The 24,259-nt window shown below is 52.2% G+C and overlaps 10 protein-coding genes across 10 annotated transcripts; 5 read left to right on the forward strand and 5 right to left on the reverse strand.

Moving 5' to 3' along the window:
• Nucleotides 1–381: 381 nt before the first annotated feature.
• Asppvi_008753 (regulator of G-protein signaling domain-containing protein) lies at nt 382–1,473 on the forward strand (the record flags this gene model as incomplete). Its single annotated transcript, XM_043304618.1, has 1 exon — nt 382–1,473. The coding sequence occupies one exon, from the start codon at nt 382–384 to the stop codon at nt 1,471–1,473; it is 1,092 nt and encodes a 363-aa protein (XP_043160553.1).
• A 666-nt stretch (nt 1,474–2,139) lies between these two features.
• On the reverse strand, nt 2,140–4,088 carry Asppvi_008754 (RUS1 family protein; the record flags this gene model as incomplete). The annotated part of the gene is made up of 4 exons (XM_043304619.1): nt 2,140–2,985; nt 3,049–3,093; nt 3,145–3,615; nt 3,936–4,088. 4 exons carry the CDS (start codon nt 4,086–4,088, stop codon nt 2,140–2,142), a joined length of 1,515 nt encoding a protein of 504 aa, XP_043160554.1.
• A 938-nt stretch (nt 4,089–5,026) lies between these two features.
• On the reverse strand, nt 5,027–5,464 carry Asppvi_008755 (alpha-ketoglutarate dehydrogenase subunit KGD4; the record flags this gene model as incomplete). Its single annotated transcript, XM_043304620.1, has 2 exons — nt 5,027–5,313; nt 5,389–5,464. The coding sequence occupies 2 exons, from the start codon at nt 5,462–5,464 to the stop codon at nt 5,027–5,029; spliced, it is 363 nt and encodes a 120-aa protein (XP_043160555.1).
• Nucleotides 5,465–7,136: 1,672 nt separating this feature from the next.
• Nucleotides 7,137–8,000, forward strand: Asppvi_008756 (mediator of RNA polymerase II transcription subunit 18; the record flags this gene model as incomplete). Its single annotated transcript, XM_043304621.1, has 2 exons — nt 7,137–7,630; nt 7,688–8,000. 2 exons carry the CDS (start codon nt 7,137–7,139, stop codon nt 7,998–8,000), a joined length of 807 nt encoding a protein of 268 aa, XP_043160556.1.
• Nucleotides 8,001–8,517: 517 nt separating this feature from the next.
• Nucleotides 8,518–10,289, forward strand: Asppvi_008757 (putative DNA 3'-phosphatase Tpp1; the record flags this gene model as incomplete). Its single annotated transcript, XM_043304622.1, has 8 exons — nt 8,518–8,605; nt 8,660–8,820; nt 8,878–9,347; nt 9,405–9,532; nt 9,591–9,730; nt 9,793–9,853; nt 9,919–10,064; nt 10,125–10,289. The coding sequence occupies 8 exons, from the start codon at nt 8,518–8,520 to the stop codon at nt 10,287–10,289; spliced, it is 1,359 nt and encodes a 452-aa protein (XP_043160557.1).
• Nucleotides 10,290–11,134: 845 nt separating this feature from the next.
• Nucleotides 11,135–12,680, reverse strand: Asppvi_008758 (uncharacterized protein; the record flags this gene model as incomplete). The annotated part of the gene is made up of 2 exons (XM_043304623.1): nt 11,135–12,321; nt 12,383–12,680. 2 exons carry the CDS (start codon nt 12,678–12,680, stop codon nt 11,135–11,137), a joined length of 1,485 nt encoding a protein of 494 aa, XP_043160558.1.
• A 2,530-nt stretch (nt 12,681–15,210) lies between these two features.
• Asppvi_008759 (M20 family metallopeptidase) lies at nt 15,211–16,530 on the forward strand (the record flags this gene model as incomplete). The annotated part of the gene is made up of 1 exon (XM_043304624.1): nt 15,211–16,530. One exon carries the CDS (start codon nt 15,211–15,213, stop codon nt 16,528–16,530), a length of 1,320 nt encoding a protein of 439 aa, XP_043160559.1.
• A 112-nt stretch (nt 16,531–16,642) lies between these two features.
• Asppvi_008760 (glycoside hydrolase family 47 protein) lies at nt 16,643–18,881 on the reverse strand (the record flags this gene model as incomplete). Its single annotated transcript, XM_043304625.1, has 3 exons — nt 16,643–17,643; nt 17,696–18,340; nt 18,398–18,881. 3 exons carry the CDS (start codon nt 18,879–18,881, stop codon nt 16,643–16,645), a joined length of 2,130 nt encoding a protein of 709 aa, XP_043160560.1.
• Nucleotides 18,882–19,786: 905 nt separating this feature from the next.
• Nucleotides 19,787–21,194, reverse strand: rpt4 (proteasome regulatory particle base subunit RPT4; the record flags this gene model as incomplete). The annotated part of the gene is made up of 4 exons (XM_043304626.1): nt 19,787–19,907; nt 19,966–20,422; nt 20,476–20,862; nt 20,978–21,194. The coding sequence occupies 4 exons, from the start codon at nt 21,192–21,194 to the stop codon at nt 19,787–19,789; spliced, it is 1,182 nt and encodes a 393-aa protein (XP_043160561.1).
• Nucleotides 21,195–22,660: 1,466 nt separating this feature from the next.
• Nucleotides 22,661–24,165, forward strand: aspf22 (enolase acuN; the record flags this gene model as incomplete). Its single annotated transcript, XM_043304627.1, has 4 exons — nt 22,661–22,784; nt 22,842–22,898; nt 22,971–23,310; nt 23,370–24,165. 4 exons carry the CDS (start codon nt 22,661–22,663, stop codon nt 24,163–24,165), a joined length of 1,317 nt encoding a protein of 438 aa, XP_043160562.1.
• Nucleotides 24,166–24,259: the final 94 nt, after the last annotated feature.

Below are 24,259 nucleotides of genomic sequence, written 5' to 3' on the forward strand. Positions count from 1 at the left end.
ATCATCATAACCATCCACTCTCTTACGATACGGTGACACGTCAAAATTCAACACCCTTCTTCAACCGTTCTGCGCCTTCGACTGAACGCATACAAAGCATATACACTACGGCCTCTTGCATCCTTGCTCGGTTGGGTTCCGTGTCGGAAGGCTGCAGACACCGATTGACTCAACACCACTCCACTACCGAACATTCGCCCACTGTGTTCGTCATCAGTTCGGCAATCCGGGTCAGGGAATTTGGGGACTCCCTGAGAACCCGTGAAATACGTGAAAACGAGAAGCCCCACGGTTTGCATACACCTCTGGTAAGGGGACAACTTTGCGTGCAATAACGCAAATTTCTCAACAAGCTCAAAAGGGAGCCGCATGCTATACGCGATGCTCAAAAAGAGGTCTTTATACCCTCCTTTATTCTTCTGGAACAGCTCTCCTACTTCGACGCCCGAACTCTCGCCGACGTCATCGTCGTCGGACAGCGAGTCGGACGAGGATATGGACTCGTCCGGCTCCCGTCCGCTGAGTCTGAATGTTCAACCGGGTGCGCTCTGTCCTATGCGACCAACACTCGATGAGGTGCTAGCGAATACGGCACCTGCTCCATACACCCTTAGCGCGTTTATGGCGTATCTTTCTCAAAATCACTGCCTCGAAACTCTGGAATTTACTTTGGAGGCCAAGCGGTACCGGGAGACGTACGACTCGCTAACCCATCAACTGCGAGAGTCACCCATTGTGACCGATTGCCCCGAAAGCCAGCATTTGCGTATGCTCTGGCAGCGACTTCTGACCGCATACATCCTTCCCGGTGCTCCCCGCGAGATCAATGTTTCCAGCGAAGTTCGGGAGGAGATCCTACAACACGCGAATTCGCAAACCCCCCCACCCCCTGAGACACTGGATGCCGCCGTGAAACTGGTCCACGACCTGATGGAAGAGTCCATCTTTCTCCCCTTTCTCAACGCCCATGCTACATCCGCACATGTTTTGCCGCTGTCGGAGCCATTGTTCTCGAACGATGACGATGTCACCGTCGTATCGAACTCGAGTTTAGATGAACATGTGGTCAAGAGGGGGAGACGGCTTTCGCCCAAGTCCTCCCGGGAGTTGGGAGCCCCGGTTCCCTCGGGGCCGCCCTCTGGCCATTCTAGCCGCTCCAACTTCTCGTTCGGCGCTGTCACCTCCGCGGGCAAAACCAGTAACCGCACTTCCGGCCAGGTTTCGTCCACTACGAGCGGTGACTCTGCTCTGACCGACGACTCAGGAAGTATGCAGTCTAATTACGGTACTGGAGAACCCATGACTCCTCCGACCACACCACCCTCGAGTGAGCCCTCCTTGACTTTGGGTCACAGTCCGAAGCATCGCACTGAGAATCCTTGGAAGAAAATGGGGATGAAGTTAGGATTCAAGAAGCGTTCGGGCAACGGGAGCTCGGGCAGTCAGAATCTGCGATCCTCCATGGATGATTAGACGGCTAAGCTGTCGACCGATGGCTCTCTTGTCTCTTTCAGTCTAGGAGGTCCTTATCGATCTGGCGGATCGGACCACCTAGAAGGTGTCTTGGGCATCTATTTTCTCATGTTTTACGCTGCATCATTTGATAGACACGACTCGGTTGCATACCCTTGCGCTGCATGCATACTCGGATTCATATTTGGGTTGTTAAGCGATCGCTTCGCATTTGGACTATTTGGATATGAGTGAACGGTGCAAACGCATGGCATTTGTTCTTTTGGCTGCATTTTCATAGCAGGAGTTTTTGTGAGAGGTCAAGCGAGCGAGCATTTTCCTCTTCTGGTCTGGTTCACAAAATCATATAGAATTTGGTTGTTGCAAAATTGGATGGGAGGTTACTCTGTCCTGGCGTTCCTTTCTTGTCCAGGTGAGCGACGAGGTCGACCTCGTTGTCCCTGGATGATTTGATGATGATTGATTGTTTGATGATGCATGGACTCATGTTTACGACTCTGGATGCTGACAAGTCTCGCATCTTGGAGCTCGCATATCTGGACACCCTTCTCTGGCATGTATATAGATACCCAATACGACTGACTGCCTTTTGGCTGTACAATGTCCAGTGGTTGATTTTTAAAGGTTTATGGATTCTTTTTTTTAGACATAAAATAGACGACGTCGCTACTCGTGGTTATCAACCGCAATCCTCCGCCTAGTCCTTGTCTCTAAAGCCGCGATAGTCAAATCCCAGCCCGTCTCCTCAAGACTCTGCAGATATCGCTCGAACCTCGCGTTGCGATTGAGGAAGTCCAGTGTGCGCGCTATAACATGCAAGGTCTGCCGATCTCCTTCCTCAGACGCGGAGATATACAGCACGCGCGCAGCAAGCAATGCGTGCGTCCAGCCCTTCAGCTGCGATCTGGTGGAGCAGGTGTTCTTCAGCACGAGACTGGCGTACCAGACGGTGCCGTGCGCTCCGTGCCGCACCATATAGAGGAGATAATCCTCCTTTGCGAAGAGAGTGGAGAGTTCTGGCATTGGGACCGTGGTTCTGAGGCTCGGTGATGTTCGTATCTTTGTGCTTGTGCTTGTGCTGGTGCTGGCGCTCGTCGACGACAGGCGGAGGAATTGGTCGAGGGAGATGCCGATCTGGCAGTACCCGAGTTTGTGGCATTGGGTGGAAGCTGACGTCCACTTTAAGATACCGTCGGGTTCGAAGACCCTTTCTTGTTTGGAGACATCGGCGGGTGTAAGCGGTGACTTTGATGTTGTCAAGCAAGTTTGCTGGGCGGACGGTGGGGTTGGATGGTAGATTTCTCTGCTAAGACCGAGGCTATGGAGATCCAGAGCCGGGTCCGACTCGAGCAGGGTGGAAAAGACAATGTTGGCGCGCTGTCTGTTGAGACTGGTCATCTGGACGGCGCGCACGGCGGCGTAGTTCATGCCCAGGTGGATGGTGAGCAGGAACAGGAGGCTGGCCCAGGTGGCTGCGAAGCTTGTGACGCGGGACACGACGAAGGAGCCGACCTATATGTGTGCGTGTGAGCACCTGCCAAGCTATCTCAGGAGTTCGCAAAGACGAAAACTCACCAGCATCCCGATCAGGGAGATGATCGTCTCTTGCGACGAGTCTTTCTACAGACATAGTTCAGTACGCTGACTTTGGGGCAGTCCGCGGCCACTTACAGCATTGACTTCAGCGAGGTTCCCCCCACGAGCAAAATGGGCACTGAGACTCGCCTTGGAACTGCCCCCTGCAACACCGCACAGAGCGCGCAGCACGCCCGCAGCACTCAGTACCCCAACCCGACCGACTCCTGCGGGGATCATGGGCGACAGGCAATCCAGAATCATGGCGACGTCGTTGAACACATCGGCCGCGAGGCGGTACATCTTGCATTCAGGCTCGAGGGCCGTCCCGACGCGATGGGCAAATAGGATCGTGGCGATCCGGCCGGAGGAGTCCTGCAGKATGTGCAGGAGGAGAGCAGAGGTTGGAGAGGCGTTCGCGTTGCCGACACCGACACCTTGGAGTACGGCTCTGGAGGATAAGAGACCAGCAATGGAGCTGCAGAATGCCTGGAGGGAGTCCTGAGGCGAGGCGTCAGCTTTTCTGGTGAGCCATGTGTACCGCATGTGGCGGGAAATGTCGAGAATCTATTGTATCGGGTCCTTACGAAGATTTGATACCTTTGTATGATTAGCAACTCATGTTCTATCAGGAACTGGAAGGTATCCTTACGGCAGATAATCATCGGTAACACTGTGGGGATACCCAGACGGCAGGAAAACATCGACAAGCAGGTTGACGAAGGTCATTAGAGACCATGGAGATTGGGGAGTAGAAGAAGGATGCTGGTATATTGTCAATCAATGTCCAGCGTCTCTATACTGATAGTAAAGATCAATGGCCGAGTCCGAGCAGTTGCATGAGAGTGCAAGTCACGTATAAGTCTAAGGATCAAGGCTTGACACACCATCACATCGACCCTTCCCCATTTGTGGAGACTCTTCTCATGTGGATTGTTGAGATGTTCTTGAGTTTCGGAATAGACATAAGTTGCTGTGGGATGGTTGGTCTCGTCTACTTCAGTAAACGCAATGGTGTTTCGCACGTCGCTTCTAGCCATCTTGAAGGCTCTGGCTCTATGATAGAGGTTTCATGTGCCACAGTTGATCGTCTAGAGATAAAGCTGTACTGCGTAGTGAACAAAAACCTTAGGATTACTTCTTTGCTTGCAGACTGTAGTTGAGAGGTGTAGTGCTGATAGGTTGACAGGCCAGGGTCGACTGATTAAGCTACAGCGAATCGGGACACGTGGGACGAACAATGGAAATAGGTTATGCGAGGATCATGCTCCAGACCGAGTGCAAGCATTTCAAAGGACACTTTTCGTGTCTATGTATGCCTAAAACAATTTACAGATCCCAGGAAAGACAGCCCAAAGGTGATTTGGTTTTCAGAAATGCATTGTAGTTTCATCGTTGAGACTCCTGTTGTCAACAATAACCAGAGAGAGGAAGCCGAACCTCTCGACGGAAAACAGTCTAACCATTCCAGCAGACTTTTATAGTAATATGTACAGATGTTTCTAGACCCTGATATTCCACAGTCAAACATCAAAAGAAACCCCATGGTGTTGAACGCGCCCGAAAATAGACCCAACTTGTAACCGCTAAGTGCGATGACTTGCAAACCACCAGCGCCTTCCAAAGGAATTGGCAAATAGAATTGAGCAAAAGAAGAAAAGGAGAGAAACAGTCGGAGACAGGCGGCCAGGCACAGCCGTTGACGGAGGTGACAGCCGTCGTTTGTTCGACGACTTATCACCAGCACGGGGGTGAAGTGCTGCTAGTCAAGGTACGGTACACTGGACGTACCAATACCACGGCTCTTGTTGAAGCCATAAGTAACAGCAAGACGACTATCATCCCCATGACCTCCGATCAGCCAATGGCGACTACTTCCTCCGTCCTGACGTGTCATTTACCGAGTCACTTTGCGATCGTCGACATGAGCTTCCACATCAATCGTGTCATCCCTCATATACGCGTCCACGCGTGTTGTTTAAGCATAAAGGCTCGCCCCACCAGTCTCAATGGCCTCAATCTCAGCCTCAGTCCATGGCAGACGGTGGAATCTGGTGGGAAGCTCGGCACGATCGAAGAATTCGCCTTGCTGGGGCTGAACAGGGCCGAGAGAAGCGCCGGCCGAACGGCCGACGGATCCCTGAGAGAAAGAAGCGCGACCGAGAGGGCCATGCTGCTGAGCCTTGGAGCGGTAGGCAGCAAAAGAGTCGGGGAGAACGCCCGAGGGAGAAGCAGGGTGAGGGCGAGGAGTGTGATCAATGGATTCTGAGTAGGAGCGGAAACAGCATGGTTAGTTTACTGAATAAATAGATTACCAGGAGCTGACTAGATAATACGTACGAGGCACAGAACGCCGACCGACAAAGCGGATCAGAGGAGTCCGAGCGACGCTTCGCAGAGCAACAGTGGCACGCATTTTGAATGAGTCGAAGCTGTTATGTAGGGAGAATCGAGAGAATCGAAAGGAGAGATGGTGCGGTAGAGAAAGTAGGTTGAGAAGATTATCAATTGAGGAGAATTGCGTGAGAAATTGAACAGATCCGGTACTGTCCGATCCGCCCGAGGTAGCCTTTTTCAGTATAGCAAAATTTTGATTATTGCTAGCAGGCCGACTACCCAGCCTGGTGTCGAGCGAAGGTGTAATGGAAGTATACAAAGTAAGTGAAATGGATATAAAGAGACTGAGAGGTTGGAAAGACTGAAGAGGGAACAATGAGTGGGAATCTAAGTTAAAATAAGAGGAGGAAGAGGAGGAGGAGGGGAGGAAGCGAGGAGGGTGGGTTTCACATTATTCTGATAAGGTGCCGGTGGTGGTGTGGTTAGCTTAACTCTCCTCCCAAGCGCAGCGGGAGTGTCCCTCTCCACCGGCCTTTTGCGTCCAGCGGGAAAAGAGAGATAATTCGGACCATCCTTTCCTTTGACTTGACTCTATGAAGATACCGGATCCAGTAATTTTTATTATTGTGTAGTCTTCTGTTTTTCAGTCTCTGTTACTTGTACATTGTATGCACTTGAATGACTTCTTCCGCACTCATGCAAGGGTCCCTCGGAATTTGCGGAGGAGGATTCTCACGCCTTTCTCAGTAGTCTTTCCTCTGCTGATCTCTGATTGGAAAGGAACGCCGGGAGACCTCATTTAGGCTGCAGCTGCACAGGTAGACTGGGTCGAGGATGGAATATTGAGGGGATCACCCCATGCCGGCGTCAGCATCAGATCATGCTAACTCCGTCGTCCGTACTCCAACGGTGTCCAGCTCCGCTCGGATACGAGTTGCAACCTTGCGTACTAACGTATCTGTCTACTGCTGATATGGGAATTGAGCTGCCGAGATCTTCCCCAGATCCTTACCCAACCCGCATTCTCGGTGAGCCTATTCTTCATTCTCATGCCTTACGCATTGCTCCTCATCAATACTCTTTCCCCTCACCTCGGAGACCGAACTTATGGATGATCTACTATGGCGTTGCAACGTATCACATCAAAAGTACGAACCAGCCGTAGAGACTAGGGTCATATCCTCAAATCATACCACCGTCCATCTCAGTCCGTCTCAGGTAGACAAGTCACCGAATGCACTAGAGAGTCAGAGACATGTGTTGGACGTCCAGTTATCCCCGAAACATGTGAGAAGTTGTGTCCAAGTATCATCATCCACCAGGCATACCTCCTCAAAGCCAAGAACGGTATCAGTCTTAGCCTTAAGATTATCAAACACTTTTACGACATCACCTCCCCTGATAGCCGGAAACTTAGTTAATCCGCTCCCCGTTGACCTGTTCGCAGTTCTAACTGGACGATCAGCCTACGAACTCACAATGGTCCGTTGAATGTCAACGACCCTCAGGCCGAATTTCCTATTCGGTGCATTCCGCCTCCCGCTCCCCGACTTTACCCGTCGCGCTTTTTGAACTTTTGCCCGTTCCTAACGCCGACGGATCCGGATTTGTCAGGCACCAGTACGTAGTGCCTCAGGCAGCTATTGTGGTCGTCGGCCGTTGCGATTCCCGTGATCAGAGCGTATCAGTAACCATCGACTTATATCATTCGACCACCAACCCGACCCTATTTCGTCTTCATATGACGCATCATGCATGAGCTGTTGCTTTTCGCCTCGGTACCGGCGCATCAGCATCATGAGTTGCTCCAACAGCTGGCAGGGTTGACTGCCATGCAACCTCAACACCGCCTAGAAAGACGACTGGTCTTCAAAGCATACCGTAAACCCGGACTGGTCAATGTCCGTGTAGGTGCCAGTCAGGATCTGCAGGGCGCAGAATTGCAGCGACTGAACAAGATGCTCAATGGTGGCATGTTCTATACCCAGGTCGTTGGCCCTGTTTCCGAGGCTGATTTTGGCGCACCTGCTTCGCCGGTCGCCGACCAAGATGCACACATGTCAGGGACGGATGAGAAATCGTCCGTCCGTACGCACTACTATGACTACGAGAACCAACCCTGGAAATTGGAGTTTAGGGATATCCCGGAGGCAGCGACCAGATCGGCCGTCACAGCCCGGCTGATGGCCAGTGCTAGTCTGCCTAAAGGCGATATTACAGTCCCGATGAATGCCTGGGGTTACAAGTCAGTCAATATTTCCTTGTTTTAGACCCTAGAAACTATTAATTGACTCCGATACAGCTTTGTCACCGAGTATGCGGTGGAGGGTGATATCTTCATTCATAACGACATTGTCATTTTTCTACATCGCGTCCTACACTACCCCACCGAATCTCAAGAGCCTCGGCGGCAATTGCCAGCTCTAAAGGAAATGACACTACTTGACAGAAGTGGAGGCTACGTCCTACAGGCCGCCATCACAGTCCAGGATGGCGGCAATCAGGAGACCATGAAGATTGCCTCTCAGCATCTCTTCGGGCTAAGGGAGCAGTTGAAGTCTGCTGTTCGTCTGGAACAAGCGGATCGATTGTCCTTGGATACTCGAGCCAAGTGATTTCATGTCTATGCTTTGATAGTTACACTAGCATTATACCCGGCAATGTCTATTGGCGTTGGATTGAATACTTCCCAGGACTGTGCCATTTTCAAGTAAAAAGAGATAGCAACGACAATCCGATAAATTTTGAGGCTAGATTTTGTTGCTGGTGCGTAATGTCTGTCTGCCACTGTCTCAGGCACTTTGAACTTATATAGACCATGTGACTTCGTGAACCTCATTACGCGTGCGGGCGCGTCAACCTCAACTTGTCCCCAATCTTGATATATCTCAGTCAAGTAACGCAACACAATCTGTTCGACCTCTCTAGCTTCTTCATCTCGCTGCATAAATGCCAATTTCCTGATTTCATCGACCATAGTCGACCATTTGATGCCGGGTTTCAGTCAGTTCTCAAGCCCGTAACCCCGCAGGATCAGATTTTGTCACTTTCTCCTTATAAATTCAACCACAACCACATCAAGTAGACTTTACATCCGTCAAGATACTCAGTTGGGTAGTAACACTCAGGATAATGTCCGGGGCAGCCAAAAGAGCCGCCTCGCCAACCAGAGCCATCTCTCCGCCGCCGCTCAAAAGAAAAGTCGAGTCAACAGTCACAAGTAAGTCATCCATGGTATATACAGGACTGCAATGGCATCAGCTTACGGGCCCAGAGCGCACTGTCGCCTCCTTTTTCACACCTGCATCTCAGAAGAAGCCTGAGAAGATCACATGGAGGGTCGTCAACAACAGCCTTGTGATCGGAAAGTATACGACCAGTCCGGGTGAACAACCTGCACGAAGAGAGAAGGCCAAAGTGGCCGCCTTCGATTTTGTAGGCTCTGCTGGCTTTTCACGCGACTCGAAGACAAACTGACCACGCACGACGCAGGACTCCACCTTGGTTGTGACAGCCTCCGGCAACACCTTTCCCCGGGACTCTTCAGACTGGAAGTGGTTTTCTCCCAATGTACCGACAAAACTCCAGGAGCTGAACGCGGAGGGGCAGGTAGCACGTCTCTTTCATGGCGGCAATCGAGCTAACCGCAACCGCAGGTACCACATCGTGATCATGTCCAACCAGAAGAGGATCAGCCTGCAGAAAGACCTGAAGGGCGGCCGAGCCGATTCCAAGAGCTTGACTAATTTCAAGGAAAGGGTGACGGGCGTGATGCGCCAGATAGACATCCCCATCAGCGTCTATGCCGCTACGGCAGACGACGAGAACAGAAAACCGCGCACGGGAATGTGGAGGGAGTTTGTGGAAGACTACGACCTCGACGTCTTTGGCGTCGACCTGTCGGCATCAGTCTACGTGGGTGATGCGGCCGGGCGTCCCCGAGATCACTCCAATGTAGACCGGTAAGTTCTCATCCTGCAACAGGCCAAGAAGTTGTCGCTAAGCGAACCGCGTCATAGAGGCTTCGCGATGAACGTCGGGATCCCATTCAAGACACCCGAAGAGTTCTTCCTGAATCAGGCGGCCCAAGATGTCCAGGAGCCATTCAACCCGTCTTCATACCTCAAGACTGACACCGAGGAGAACGGTTAGTCTCACTTTTGTCCATTTCCATAGCTGAATGCATACCAATGACCAACCCGCAGTGCCTGTCCCTTTCGCCCGCCAAAGTCCCAGGGAGCTCGTCATCTTCTGCGGCAGCCCTGGAGCCGGTAAATCTACCTTTTACTGGAATCACCTCGAGCCGCTGGGTTACGAGCGAGTCAACCAGGACATCCTCAAGACGGTACGATTGCCGTACAATCCCCGTGAACCTAAGAACGGTACACTAATACTGGATGCCAACAGAGACAGAAATGTATCAAAGTCGCCAAAGAGTTTCTCGCAGCGGGTTCCTCCGTCGTCGTGGGTAGGTTCTATCCCATTAAAAACCTCCAGCAAGCACCCAGACACACGTTGCTGACGCCATGACAGACAACACAAACGCAGACCCCAACACACGCGCCGAATGGGTGCGCGTCGCAAACGAATTCAACGTCCCCATCCGATGTGTCTACTTCACCAGTCCGCCGGAACTGTGCAAGCACAACAACGCCGTCCGCTCCGCGAATCGATCCTTGGTACGTCTCTCTTTTTGTCTCTAATGTTGAAAAGGAGACTGACGATTTAAATCGCTGTAGAACCCGGAATCCCGCGCGCCACTCCCTGGCATCGCATTCGGCGATTTTCTGAAACGCTTCAAAGAGCCCACCATGGAGGAAGGTTTCAGTGATATCGTCCGCGTGGATTTCCGGTTTCAGGGGGACGACGAAGCAAGACGGATATGGAGGCAGTACTGGATTTGATTCTTGCAGACGTTTACTAGCAGCTCATCACTGCCGCATGTCTGTCTGCTTGCGTGGCTTTATCTTACATATGACGCTGTCTATAGTGGAGGGCTTGCCTGCCCTGCCTCTTAGGCGTGGGTGCACGCTGCTGAGGTAACGACCGACAGATAAGGGCCCAGCAGTATGATCCTGCGATAAGCAAAGTGTCGACCACCTTCAGAAACGGCACGGCATGACTGGCTGATATGGGACAGCCGGAGGATCGGCGGAGGAGATGTACTCTGATTTATGATACCCTTTTCTGATTTCACTAAACTCGACTATGGCCTTACGAAGCAATAGGGACATCAAAGTAATCTCTATGATTCATTATCGAAATGTTGGGTATATTGGGTACATATATACATATACACGGCAGACCGTATCATTTCATGCTTCTCTCTTTTTTTTCCTTTTTTTGGATAGAGACGTACACACGCCTTCTCAGACACATCGACATCAGGATTCATGTCAAGACATCGACTGCGCCTGGTACAGGGAACGGAACGGTTGCACGATCTGCAGCACTGTTTGCGCCTCATCGTGAACAGCCCAAACCCCACACAAGAAGATTTGTCCCATCTGTCCTCATGTCATAGAATATTGAACATATGAAAAGAAGTATGTTGAATGAATGCAATTGCTCTGCGAGTCAGTAGTCACAGGCACGTGGAGGTGGTCGTCAGTCATTAGAAAAAGAGACATTAGTCGTCACACGCTCAAACAATCAACCCCAGAGGCTCGGTTATTACAAGTTGTTGTACATCGAAGACCTCTCGGGAGTGCTCTATCGTCATTAATTGGTGTAGCGGATGCAATGCAAATCAGGATCGCGACACGAGATCCTGGAAGAATTTGAAAAAGTTTCGTTTCAAGGATCGGCCCCGGCAGGCTGTCGGCGCCGGAGCAATTTTCATGGGACCGACGATCTCGCCATCGCCCAGTTCGGGGAACTTCTCATCGTGGAGCCGAGGAATTTTGACTGGCTCGCAGGGGTTGCCTTGAGACTGGATGATGCCCATCAGCGAGCCGTCGGTCGCGTCCAGTTGGGACAACATCTCGTCGTAGGTGCGCTTCCATTCACTGTTGATCGCGTCCCATTTGGCCTCGGTCAGTTTGTAGATGGTGGAGGTCACACCGTAGTGTTCACCGGTCCGAACCAGGTGCTTGGTGAAGTTGCACTGTGCTTGGTCCCAGTGTTCGCGTAATTGCCGGAACGAGCTCAGATCGTAGACTTCAGGCACGTAAGGTTCGGGCTGGACAGTGAAATTGGCATGGCCGAGTTGGGTCGCCCACTCGTCGTTTGGATCGGTCAACGAGAAGGACGGGCCCTCTCCAGACACTGTCCGCATCGTGCTGGCGCGTGGACGATTGAAAGAGGCGACCGACGGCTTGGATGACAGCGGAGGCGACGGGATGCCTGCCAGACGAGGGTCTGAAAACGTCATGCTGTTGTCCAGGCACTCCTCGGACACGTCGGCCACCGACGGTGACTGCAGAGGCGATTGGACTCTAGAGGCAGTAACACTCAGTGGTTCATCCCCCATGAAGGGAGGAAGCAGAGGAGTGGTGGCTTGCGGGGCGTCCGAGTCATCCTGGCACTGGCTGTTCGCTTTGGCAATGTCGATGGGCTGTGCCCCCGACTCGCTCAGGCGTTCCTCAAAGATAGTCCTTGCAGGCGAAGGCGGGATCGCGATGGAGTCGACTCGACTTACAGTCGGGCTGGCACGGATGGACGAGGCGGAGTTTGTCCGGGACCGTAGACTGGATCCGACGGTGTCCACGGCATCAGGACCGTCCGACACGCGATTCGACTTCCAGCGGTTGGATATGGTGGAAATGCGAGAACTAATGCGCGACAAGCCTGTACCGGAGAGACTGCCGGCGCGTCTTTTCTTGGGGGAATGAGGAGCGTCCATTCCCGTATCGTTCAGATCATAACTTTCAGAGCAATCGACCGAGGGTCGAAAGTACGCATCGTCCACAACAGACATGCCTTGGTCAAAATGTTCTGCCGAGAATTAATCAGTATGCAAAGCAGAGCAAGCGTTTGGTGGGAGGGAAGGACGTACGGAAATATTCCTCCTCAAGGTCCCTGGCTTGGCGGGGTTCCTCCTTCACTCCTGTCAAGGCACTCCTTGAGCTCTCCATGGAAGTTCCCTGACCAGGGGACGAGACCAGGGAGGAGACGGAGCTGGAGACACGCGTATGACCTCTGGAGGAGAAGAGTGAGACCACGGGCGAGACCGGGGTTGAGAGATCGGCCGTCAACGGGGACTGAGGGGGTTGACGGGACAATGGCGAGATGTCTGCATTTGTATCGGAGCTGTTACGCGCTTTGGCGTCTAGTAATTGTGAGAGTTTCAGCATGGTGGACAAGCACAGGGAATTGTCCGTGTGGTGGTGGGTTGTATGGTTGACTGCAACTGGGTTCTTGTGGATGAGACTTTCACATGCAGATGCGCGGTTCACAAGCAGAGGATCGAAGCAGGATACAGAGACATGATCTATTGAGGGTTGCCGCTTGCCAGTCGGGTTGTATTTAATGAATTGAAGGCAGCAGAAGAGAAGAGGAAATAGGCAAGAGCCCTTATTCCAAACAGGGGATCGATGAGTTGGGAGCAGGAAGTAGACGTGGCGTGGCGGTCAACCAGAGGGAAAGAAAGAGGTTGTCGCGATGGATGAGTCAGGAGGAGGAAAGAGTTGAGCGAGCGAGGAAAACCAGTTCGCCGATAGATAGATGATTGAGATAATTGCTTTTTGTTTCTGATTACAGAGACGTGATTGATTGAAGAACAGCGGCGAAGGATATTTTGGGCCTGAAGGCGACGAACAGGCGGTAGGGCCGACAGCAGATGCAGACGTGGAGCAGATGAGTGGGAGGAAGACAGACCGAGGAAGAAGAAGGATGACAGCTCAGTGGAGGATGATGAGGGAGAGAGATGCAGTGTCTCAATCCAGCACGCAAGCTAGCGACCAAACAATCAATCCTTCACAACCACAAGGATCGGGAGAAAACGCGGCGAATGGTGCGAGTGTGACTGTTGACCGAAGGAAGAGGAAGAGGAGGAGAAGGAGAGGACAAGACGAGGATAGGATATCTACAAACCGATGGATTGGAAATGTCTGTGATACTCCTAATACGAAGAACATGCAAAGAGAGGCGAAATGGAAGGATTTTCTCATTTCTTTTCTTAGCAGCCGCGAGTATTACTCTACCAGGGTCAATTCTCCAAGGCTCAATTGAACTAGTCGACCATCTCCAATTCTCCATGTCCATGTCCAATAATTATTAGAACCAGGCCCAGACAAAAGAAAGGGCAAAAAAAAAAGAGAAGAAAAACAGTGGCACTTGCGAATCAGAACACAGCAGATGCTGAAAAAAGTAAAGGCCTCCGTGCGTTCCGCTGTGCGTGAGCCATGGAACCCGGTTTGCCTGAGGGCTCTGCTCGCCAGTTGCCAMGGTTTGCTCTGGCTTCTCCCGTCCACAGAGTTCTTCTAGAAGGATAATTTACAGTTCTCTGTTCAGGGCAATAAACTCCCTCGTTATTTACTATTAGTATGATTAGACTCCAGATGTCTCATAATGTTGCAAGTCTTAAGAATAATAAGAATATATCTAACAATGCAGCTGACCTGATTCAGCATTCAACTGTCCGACGGAAACCGTTGCGGATGTCTTGTCTTATTCCTGCTAGTTTAGTGCTTAAGGTATTACCAATCACCTGTTGGCTAATCCTGGTGCGAGATCGGAGTCCACCGCTTAGGGATAACCCACTTTTGACCCCAAACAAGCAAAGAACAGCGTCTTCTAGACTCTGATGGACTTGATAGACGAAAGCCTTTATCGTCATAGCTCTATTTCTATTATCATCAGAATACTAACTGATCACTAGATAGACTAGTACTAGAAAAGAAGGTTGAGCTGAGCTGTCGTGCGACAGTTTTAGGACCTCTGTGCACTATCTACCGCATGGATGGCTCTACCTGAGCAATCAAGCCACTGATGAGTTCGCATACCTTCTGTTATGTATATGTGCTATGTACATGTACGGAGTGGTAATAAGATGTATGTACAAGTGAAAAAAGTACTGTACAGTTGGCATGTTAGATTGCTTTCTCTTTTCTACTGTGTACACTGGACACGGGACAGCCTATGACGAGCAAGCCCTGGCGCCCGCCGTCAGGACCACATGGCCGTCCATTGGGTACGACCTCATGGCTGAGGAGGACCCAGTGTTTGACGTAAGTGTGACCTCGTTTGATTCCATGGTTTTCTCCCTGAATCCCATGAATACTCACAGTGGTAAGAATAATCATCCCTTGGCAACATTTTCATTCGCCTTTTCCTCGGCAGAATACGAGAGGTAATGATCGGGTAATTATTGTCCCCAGCGACTGTGATCGCAATGGCATCACGCTACTACTCCAATCAGAGTCCAATCAGAGAGGTGCGGAGTACCTACCAATGAATCGGAAACTGATACATTGATTCAGATCCTAGCCATATCGACTCCGTACGGAGTACAGTGACTATCCATTAGCCACACAGCATGTGTCCAGTGTATGCATCAATTCGGTCTATCTATATCCAACACCAAGGGATCTATATGACCCCTCATAGCCACAACGATCACTCGAGGGATCAAATAAGTTCATTATTACTCCATTGGATACGGAGCACGCCATTTCGTAGTACCTAGTACCACTCTAGAAGCGGATGAATAACCTTGACACTCAAACCACGTGACCTACTATCACCATTGTCGCTGGTCGGAGCCCTCCGATCATGGGATATACCGTGGTTTGCCCTTGAGAGTCCATCAACGTTGTCAGTAGTTTCGCCGAAGCCTCAAAACTCTATCCCAATTCCAATCTCTGGGTCGCATCTATTCATGAGATGAAACCCTTGTCGTCTCTCCTGCTCAGCGCTGCCCTCTCGGTGGCTGCTCCTCCGCACCCCGCATCTCCGCAGGCGCCTCTGGCAGATATCCCAACGATCGTGGGTGAGACTCTGACAAAGTTCAGCCAAAACTCTCTGGACGACGTTGTAAAGGCCTCGCCCCTACTCTCATTCCATCGAGACCTCGTCTCAATCGAGTCCATCTCCGGAAATGAGGGCGCAGCTGGCGCCTTTGTGGCTGATTTCCTGGAATCCCACAACTTCACCGTGATCAAGCAGCCCGTCACCACGGAATCGGATGCACGCTTCAACATCTTCGCTTTCCCCAAGTCCCATTCCCTGGATGAGTCGCGCCCGAGCCAGGGCCCCCAGATCCTCCTCACCAGCCACATCGACACCGTCCCCCCTTTCATCCCATACTCGCTGCACCGCGATGCCAACGACACCGACGACAGGAACATCCTCATCGCCGGCCGCGGCACTGTAGACGCCAAAGGCAGCGTCGCAGCCCAGATCTTTGCCGTCCTCGACACCCTCGCCGCCCAGCCCGCCGCGCCCCTGGGCCTCCTCTTCGTCGTCGGCGAGGAAACCGGCGGCGACGGCATGAAGGCCTTCTCGGCGTCGCCACGCCTCAACCCCTCCCCGAGCCGCTTCCACACCGTCATCTTCGGCGAACCGACCGAGCTGGCCCTCGTCGCCGGCCACAAGGGCATGCTGGGCTTCGAGGTCGTCGCGCACGGCCACGCCGCCCACTCCGGCTATCCCTGGCTGGGCGAGAGTGCCATCTCCGCCATCCTGCCGGCGCTGGCGCGCGTGGACCAGCTGGGCGAGATCCCCGCCGAGGAGGGCGGTCTGCCCGCCAGCAACAAGTACGGTCGCACGACGGTCAACATCGGGCGGATGGAGGGCGGCGTCGCGACGAACGTGGTGCCGAGCTCTGCGCGCGCGGGCGTCGCCGTGCGGCTGGCGGCGGGGACGGACGACGAGGCGCGCGAGATCGTGCTCAAGGCCGTCCGGGACGCGACCGGCGGCGACGACCGGGTGGTCGTCAACTTTAGGCTGGAGGGGTATGGTCCGCAGGACTTGGATACCGATGTTCCCGGGTTCGATGTGACCACCGTCAACTACGGGACTGACGTGCCGAACCTGCAGCTGCATCCCCGTCCGGATGGCAAGGTCAAGCGGTACCTGTATGGGCCGGGGAGTATTCACGTTGCGCACGGCGATAACGAAGCATTGACCGTCGCGCAGCTCGAGGAGGCCGTGCGCGGGTATAAGAAACTGATCCAGGCGGCGCTGGACCGGTCGGCCTCATAGATTAGGAATTAATACTGAAAGCAGCCTCGTTACTGCATTATGCTATTGCTCGAAACATCCTGAAATGTATATATGTACAGCATCTCATCTAGATACCTTGCACTAGACCCCTCTAGCGAGGCTTCCGCGTCCACCCCGTCTTCAAATCCCCCGTAGGCTGAAACCGCGGCAGCGGATGCGCTTCCGTGTTGAATACGTGGTCCTCCAGAGAGATAAAGTCCCGGTCGGAAAAGAGCAAGTAGAAATACTTGAGAGTCTCTGCCATCCAGAAACTCTCCATGTTGTCCCGCGTTACAGGGGGCACGGTGTTGGCGTTGCTCAGCGACGTGAATCCCGTAATCCGCGACGGACGCGCGACTTTCTCGGCTTTCGCTCCGGCAGCGCCAGTGGCAGAATCAGCATCGGGAGGGACATCGGTCTCGTGTGACGGGTCATGTTCGATCACCGCCGTGTGGCGGACAAACGACTTGAACATCTCCCACCCCCACTGGCGATACATCTCGTCCCCGGTCACACGGTACATGTAGAACAGTGACTCGACCGTTTCCGGCCGTTGGAGGTTATGGCGGTCCTGACTCTGGATCTGGATGTCTTCCCGCCAACCGAGGGACTTGTCGTCCAGCGGGTAAAGAGGCTGTGACTTCAGAGGCAGGTCCTTCCCATGGGACTTGCGGTTGCCCGCGCTCATCGTCGAGTCCGGGTACATGTCGTGGAACATCTTCGGAGGGTCGTCCAAGGTAAAGTACGTGATTTCCGGAGCCAGACCCGTCTCAGTCGCGAGGTATGTCGCCCAGCATGTCTTCATCAGTTCCCGCGCAAGCAGAATCTCTTCGTCCTGCCGTTGGGTCCAGTCGGGAGACTTCCGGGCTTCGCTCAATGGCACGCCGCCGGTCGCTCCTAGAGCAATAGTGCCCGGCATGAAGCAGACCAGGTGATCCATCTTCGGCGACAGTTTCCCCTGGAGTCCAGATGGCTTCTCCCCCAAGATCATCAGCTGAGCATTCTTGGTGTAAGCAATCAGATGCTTGCGGACGCCCATCAGCGACTCATCCCAGAGCTCTTTATATATGGGCTCCTGTTTAGATGTTTGCAAATACTGCTTGATAAGATACTCTAGAGCCACTATTAGTAGGTCATCCACTGAGAGACACCTTGGCTCACTCACCGTAGTAAGAATCGCCGCGACTCCCCAGGCGAATGTTGTCTCCCCGGAAATGTCCAGAGTCTGGATAGATGTAGATCGGTAGCAGGCCGTCTTCCATCTTCTGGTCGTCAACCACTTGCATCACCTTCTCCACCACACGCCAGTACTCCGCCTCTCCCGTGAGTTTGGCCAAGTACTTGAACTCGAGTTGAACAGTGGTAGCCTCCGCCGTAGATGAAGCCCCATTGTCTGAATGCGCAGGAATACCAGTTGACGTATTCAGATTGATGCTGGCATACGGCACTCCTGACCCAGAGTCGAAAGCGCCCAGCAGTCTATCCGCCAAGTCGGTTGCCTTCTCAATATACAGATCCTCTCCTGGTGAGCCCGCATCGTCGTCGGCGATTGGGGCGAGTCCGGGATGAGCGGTGGAAAGATAATGCGCCGACAGCAGACCGCCCAACATACGGATGGTCGTCTCGAATGTGTTGACGTCGTGGTCTTGATTGTAGTGTAGCGAGTTGTGGATCCAGTTCCGCGCGTGTTGAACCCGCGAGGTCAGATTCATGATCATGAGCGTATCGAGGGCGTCAACGATAATCCAGCCCAGCCCTCCTGGCACCATCTGTCTTCCTTCCTTCGCGATCGGTTTGTATTCGTCATATCCTAGCCATAAATCTCGTCAGCGTGATCCCAGAACATCCCTATTGAAAGGAAACATACCCCATCCGTGTTGCTCATATCCATCCCAGCTAATAATGAAAGCATCCCTAACCTTTTCCCTTCGCGCATTCCAATCGATATTCTGATGCTGACCGTCTTCAATCTCGGTCGCCGGATCCCCAAGACTCTGTAGCCACTTCCACATTTCCTCGCCCTTGGGCGTGTCAGGCGTGTCTAACCCATGCCAATGCCGCTCATAGGACCCCGCCGTATAATACCACAGGCAGACCAAGACGAACACACACAACCCGCCGTACAGGATCTTCTTCCGCCTACTCCTCGTCGCTGTACGCCGCGGCGCAAAGTACGGCTTATCCTTGTACATCGGGAGCGAGCGACCGCCGTCGAAGAAGTTGCCGAGTTTGTTCGCTACTCCCGTCGACTGTTGCGATAGCCCATATCCGCCCAGAGGACTGGCATTGGGATTGCGGTTCGCACGCCAGTGGCTCTCGCTATGGTGTCGCTGGGCTGGAGAGCTCGACATGGCGCTACGGGCTATTGTTGCTCTGTGTTTGTATCCGATCTCTCTCAGGGTTAACCCAGCTGCCGAGAGACCTATTATGAAGAGGGATTAGTGTGTTCGCATAGGGTGATTCAATGCGCAAATCGACTGTTATCAGGATGTCCGATTCGTAAATACTCGTATTCAATCTAAGGAGAGACAAAGCATTAGCAGTCTTGGAATTCCACACCAGTCTTAAGCTTGGTGATTTGAGCTCGCCAGCTTTCTCCGTCCCGCAGACCAAACAAACATCTCGATATGCGTCGTCCGAACAAGATTGTCCACGGAATAATCAATGCTGCTTCTAAGACAAGCTGAAGTACTTACCAGGTCGTCCAGCGTCCCTTCTACCTAGCCTCCGAGGCGTGTTTCTCAGTAAGGTAGTTGGACGGTGGAAATGGTAGGTGTGGCCACTTCTTGTTGCGACTTGGCCGATCTGTAGATCCAAGTCTACGAGCGGAGTTCTTTCGGGGAAGCAAGCGTCTTGGCACCAACTCTTGCTGCTCCATGCTTCTGGATTCTGGGCAACTCCCTAGGCAATGGAAGGTCCTCAATCCTCTTACTGTACCTTGGCAGCATGGGCCGTGATGAGACAGTTCATCCCAACACCATACGTTACGCGGGCGCAAAGATCAGGCCTCAGGGTCCAGTTTCGGTTCATCCATGCGGGGAAACTGGGAAGCCCGTCTAATGAAACTACATGATAGATATATATCATACAAAACATTAATCGATTATTTGTCTACTGATCCCAAAAATACCGGTAGATATCATTGCAAGTGATGAAGGCCGGATTAATGCTCTTCAATATTGTGGTAGATTCTGTCTCATTTCGAGGCGGCCATTCATGGAATGGGGTCATGCATAAAAGTAATCGGGGTGTGAAACTACAGTTTCTGGTATTCAAGCTTGCCTTCCAGCTTCTTGGCCTCTGCGACCTTGCGAACCGCCTTGTTGAAGTCGTCCTGACTGATTGCGTCCCGATAATCTTTGATGGCAAAAAGTCCACTATGCAACGTCAGCAATTTACTCATGCCAATGAAGGAGTCAGAGAAGGTGAGCATACGCTTCCGTAACCACATTACGCAGATCGGCACCGTTGAGACCATCGCTCATCTTTACGACGCTTTCGAAATCAATCTCGCCCTCCAGCTGGACAGTGCTAGAGTGGATCTTCAGGATCTCCAGACGGCCAACCTCGTTGGGGAGGGGGATTTCGATCTTCCGGTCCAGACGACCGGCACGGAGTAGAGCAGGGTCAAGGGTATCGGGTCGGTTGGTCGCCATGATGATTTTCGTCTTTCCAAGGTAGTCGAAACCATCCAGCTGATTTAGAAGCTCCATCAACGTTCTCTGGATTTCTCTGTCGGCTGAGGTACCCTCAGAGAAACGCCTGCCACCGATAGCATCAATTTCGTCCATGAAGATGATACAGGGCTCGTGTTCCTTTGCATAACCGAACATCTCTCTTATTAACCGCGCAGATTCACCAATGTATTTGTCGACGATCGCGGACGAAACCACTATAACAAGATCAGCTGCTGTGACAAGAAGGGGACAGCAGAAATAAGCCTACCCTTCAGAAAATTGGTTTCCATCGAACTCGCCACGGCTCGCGCCAGCAACGTCTTTCCGGTACCGGGAGGACCATAGAGTAATACACCCTTGGGCGGCTTGATACCAACTCTCTGAAACAGTTCAGGGTTCTTCAATGGCAACTCAATCACTTCTCGAAGCTCTCTGATTTGATCGTTCAGACCACCAATACCCGCGAAGTTGATTTGACCAGGGTCCTCCAACGACATGTTGTACACCAGCGGGTCGACTTCACGCGGGAGCATCCGCATAATCGTGAGTGTTGTCATGTCCAGGGCAACACGAGTGCCCTGTTTCAGTTTCGATTTATCGACCTTGGAGCGGCAGCCGACAACATATCGGGGACCGGATGACGCCTTAACGATGACTATCTCAGTTATCCAAAGTTAGCTATTGTATCATCGTATTGAACTTTCCATCGTGTTATAGACGACCCAAGTTCATGCACATTTTGATAGATAGGAGTTATGAAAATGGCATACATCGCTCCTCATCCAACTGTTTCAACACTTCGCCAATGATCTGACCGACACTCTGCAAGGCCTTGATGTTCTCTTCAGAGATATCAAACTCTCTCTGCAGGTCCTTGATGCCCATACGCAGAGACTTGAGCTTAGCTTCCCATTCTCGAAGCTCTAGTAAGCTCTTCTTGTAATCTTCGAGCGCCTGCTCTCTCTCAGGGTCGCTTGCGCCGTTCATCGTTGTAAGGGCGAAGCCGGAGGGTAGATCTTCAGATAGATGTTGGATGAATTGAAAGAACGACGTAGAAGTTGAAAAAGTGTTGGTTTGGAGAGTTGCGATACAATGTGTACAAAATGAAGGGTTATGATTATGGCTATCTGACCTCGCTACTCCAGCTTGGTAGAGCTGTTGAGAGCTTACGGAGCAACCGCTCATAGATCACATGATCTATGTACCATATCGTTATCACGTGATGTGTCCAGGGCCATGAGGCCACAAGGCATCGAGACATCAAGGCACCAAGGTGTCTATGTCATGACCTTGCGCCATTACGCAATCACAACGGATGGAAGTTTCCAGACAACCTACCTCTCAGAAAGGTGCCTGGACTGCTAGGTAGCATTTTCTGCAGTCTTGGTACGCCTCTGACCAGGAGTATGTTACTTAGTCTGTTTATTCATTATTGACCGCTGAGCTGCAACGCGCGGCAGTAGTAGAGGCATTGGATAGCTACAACCTTTCTTCCACGATTGAGTTTGGGGTGTATAGATTCAATGCATATAGAGAGCTACGTAGAGAGGTAAATGTATGTAATAGAGTATCCCCGATCTATCTCTTCAGCAGTAGCGCATACCCTTCATAGTTATCGGAACTTGTCAAGTGAGAAGATACAGTTTCTCCATATCCAGTAGATCACTATGGCTCTGCTGCTGCTCTCATTCGCAAGTCTAAAAAAATGAGCATCACCGTCTCTATCCTCACCCGCCTTGCCCCGAGGGAAAGCGGAAGATCTCGCTGCAGAGTTACAATTGAAACGGTGCAAAGGAGAAGCCTCAGCCAGCGAGAGAAGCAGATCGGTTCGCTGCCCCACCGTGATGTTGGGAAGATTCGGAGCTTCCATCATGAGCTTTACCCGGGGGACAATCATTGGCAAACTACAAGAAGACGAGGAATCCAGCTTAAAGACTATCGATTGTCTTTTGGTCTTTCTTTTCATTTGCTGCACTTGAACCCCAGTTATCCTCAGATCCTCACTACTGTCTGAAATGTAAGTAAAGTTCCGGCCTGGCTCTCCCACTCTGAGATCATTAACATCTATCTACCCCGCCATTCCACATCTGTGCTGTTGACCCCTCCAACGCTCTTCTTCATCACTAAGAGCAATTGGCCTTCCACATCAAGTCTATTCATATTGGAATTTATCACTTGAGTCTTCTGTCCCCTGTTAGTTTGTCCCGTTGAGTCACAGTGAGTGTGGTTTGCAATTGATTGGATCAGCATCACTTGCCTCTCATACCGATTCTCCCATCCACTCACTCATTTTGGGTCATCGGTGAAGAGCAACCCCCCGCTGCTAGTCACACACCCAACACCCCGTAACTGGCTTTTCCTCTCTATATCAGCTGTCCAGCCCTCTTTCACTTCCTGTGGTCCTCTTTTTCTCTCGATTTCCATCCAACTGACCTCCTCATCAGCTCATCAGAATGCCTATCTCCAAGATCCACGCTCGTTCCGTGTACGACTCTCGTGGTAACCCCACCGTTGAGGTGGACGTTGTCACCGAGACTGGTCTGCACCGTGCTATTGTTCCTTCTGGAGCTTCCACTGGTTCGTTCTCTTGAAACTAAGCATCGTCAAAACCCTCAAGTGCTGACGAAGTAACAGGTCAGCACGAGGCTCACGAGCTCCGTGACGGTGACAAGACCCACTGGGGCGGCAAGGGTAAGTTTGGATCTACTTGGTAATGATATTCGTGCTCAAAGAATGTCTCGCTGATGCCAATGTCATCAACAGGTGTCCTCAAGGCCGTCAAGAATGTCAACGAGACCATTGGCCCCGCTCTCATCAAGGAGAACATCGATGTGAAGGACCAGTCCAAGGTTGACGAGTTCCTTAACAAGCTTGACGGAACTGCCAACAAGTCCAACCTCGGTGCTAATGCCATCCTCGGTGTCAGCTTGGCTGTTGCTAAGGCTGGTGCTGCTGAGAAGGGTGTCCCTCTCTACGCTCACATCTCCGACCTCGCCGGTACCAAGAAGCCCTATGTCCTTCCCGTTCCCTTCCAGAATGTCCTGAACGGCGGTTCTCACGCCGGTGGCCGTCTCGCTTTCCAGGAGTTCATGATCGTCCCTGAGTAAGTCCTGCCCGAGGTGAATTGGCTTCCTTTGATCGATTCCTGACTGTGGCCAATAGCTCCGCTCCCTCTTTCTCTGAGGCCCTCCGCCAGGGTGCCGAGGTCTACCAGAAGCTGAAGGCTCTTGCCAAGAAGAAGTACGGCCAGTCCGCTGGCAACGTCGGTGACGAGGGTGGTGTTGCTCCCGATATTCAGACTGCCGAGGAGGCTCTCGACCTGATCACCGAGGCCATCGAGCAGGCCGGCTACACCGGCAAGATCAAGATCGCTATGGACGTTGCCTCCAGCGAGTTCTACAAGGCCGATGTCAAGAAGTACGACCTTGACTTCAAGAACCCCGAGAGCGACTCCTCCAAGTGGCTCACTTACGAGCAGCTTGCCGACCTGTACAAGTCCCTTGCTGCCAAGTACCCCATTGTCAGCATTGAGGACCCCTTCGCTGAGGATGACTGGGAGGCCTGGAGCTACTTCTACAAGACCTCCGACTTTCAGATCGTCGGTGATGACCTGACTGTTACCAACCCCGAGCGTATCAAGAAGGCCATCGAGCTCAAGTCCTGCAACGCCCTCCTGCTCAAGGTCAACCAGATCGGTACCCTCACCGAGTCCATCCAGGCTGCCAAGGACTCCTACGCCGACAACTGGGGTGTCATGGTCTCCCACCGCTCCGGTGAGACCGAGGACGTCACTATTGCCGACATTGCCGTCGGTCTGCGCTCTGGCCAGATCAAGACCGGTGCTCCTGCCCGTTCCGAGCGTCTGGCTAAGCTGAACCAGATCCTCCGTATCGAGGAGGAGCTCGGTGAGAACGCCGTCTACGCTGGTTCCAAGTTCCGCACTGCCGTCAACCTGTAAATGCAGCCGCGAACCTTATAATCTACACCAAAAATGGTTCTCAACCCAATCAGACACTTCAAAATAACGATTGGACTCAGACCGCTTGCGGGCT

Source organism: Aspergillus pseudoviridinutans (assembly GCF_018340605.1).
Source record: "Aspergillus pseudoviridinutans IFM 55266 DNA, scaffold_6, whole genome shotgun sequence".
Taxonomy (NCBI): Eukaryota; Fungi; Ascomycota; class Eurotiomycetes; order Eurotiales; family Aspergillaceae; genus Aspergillus; species Aspergillus pseudoviridinutans.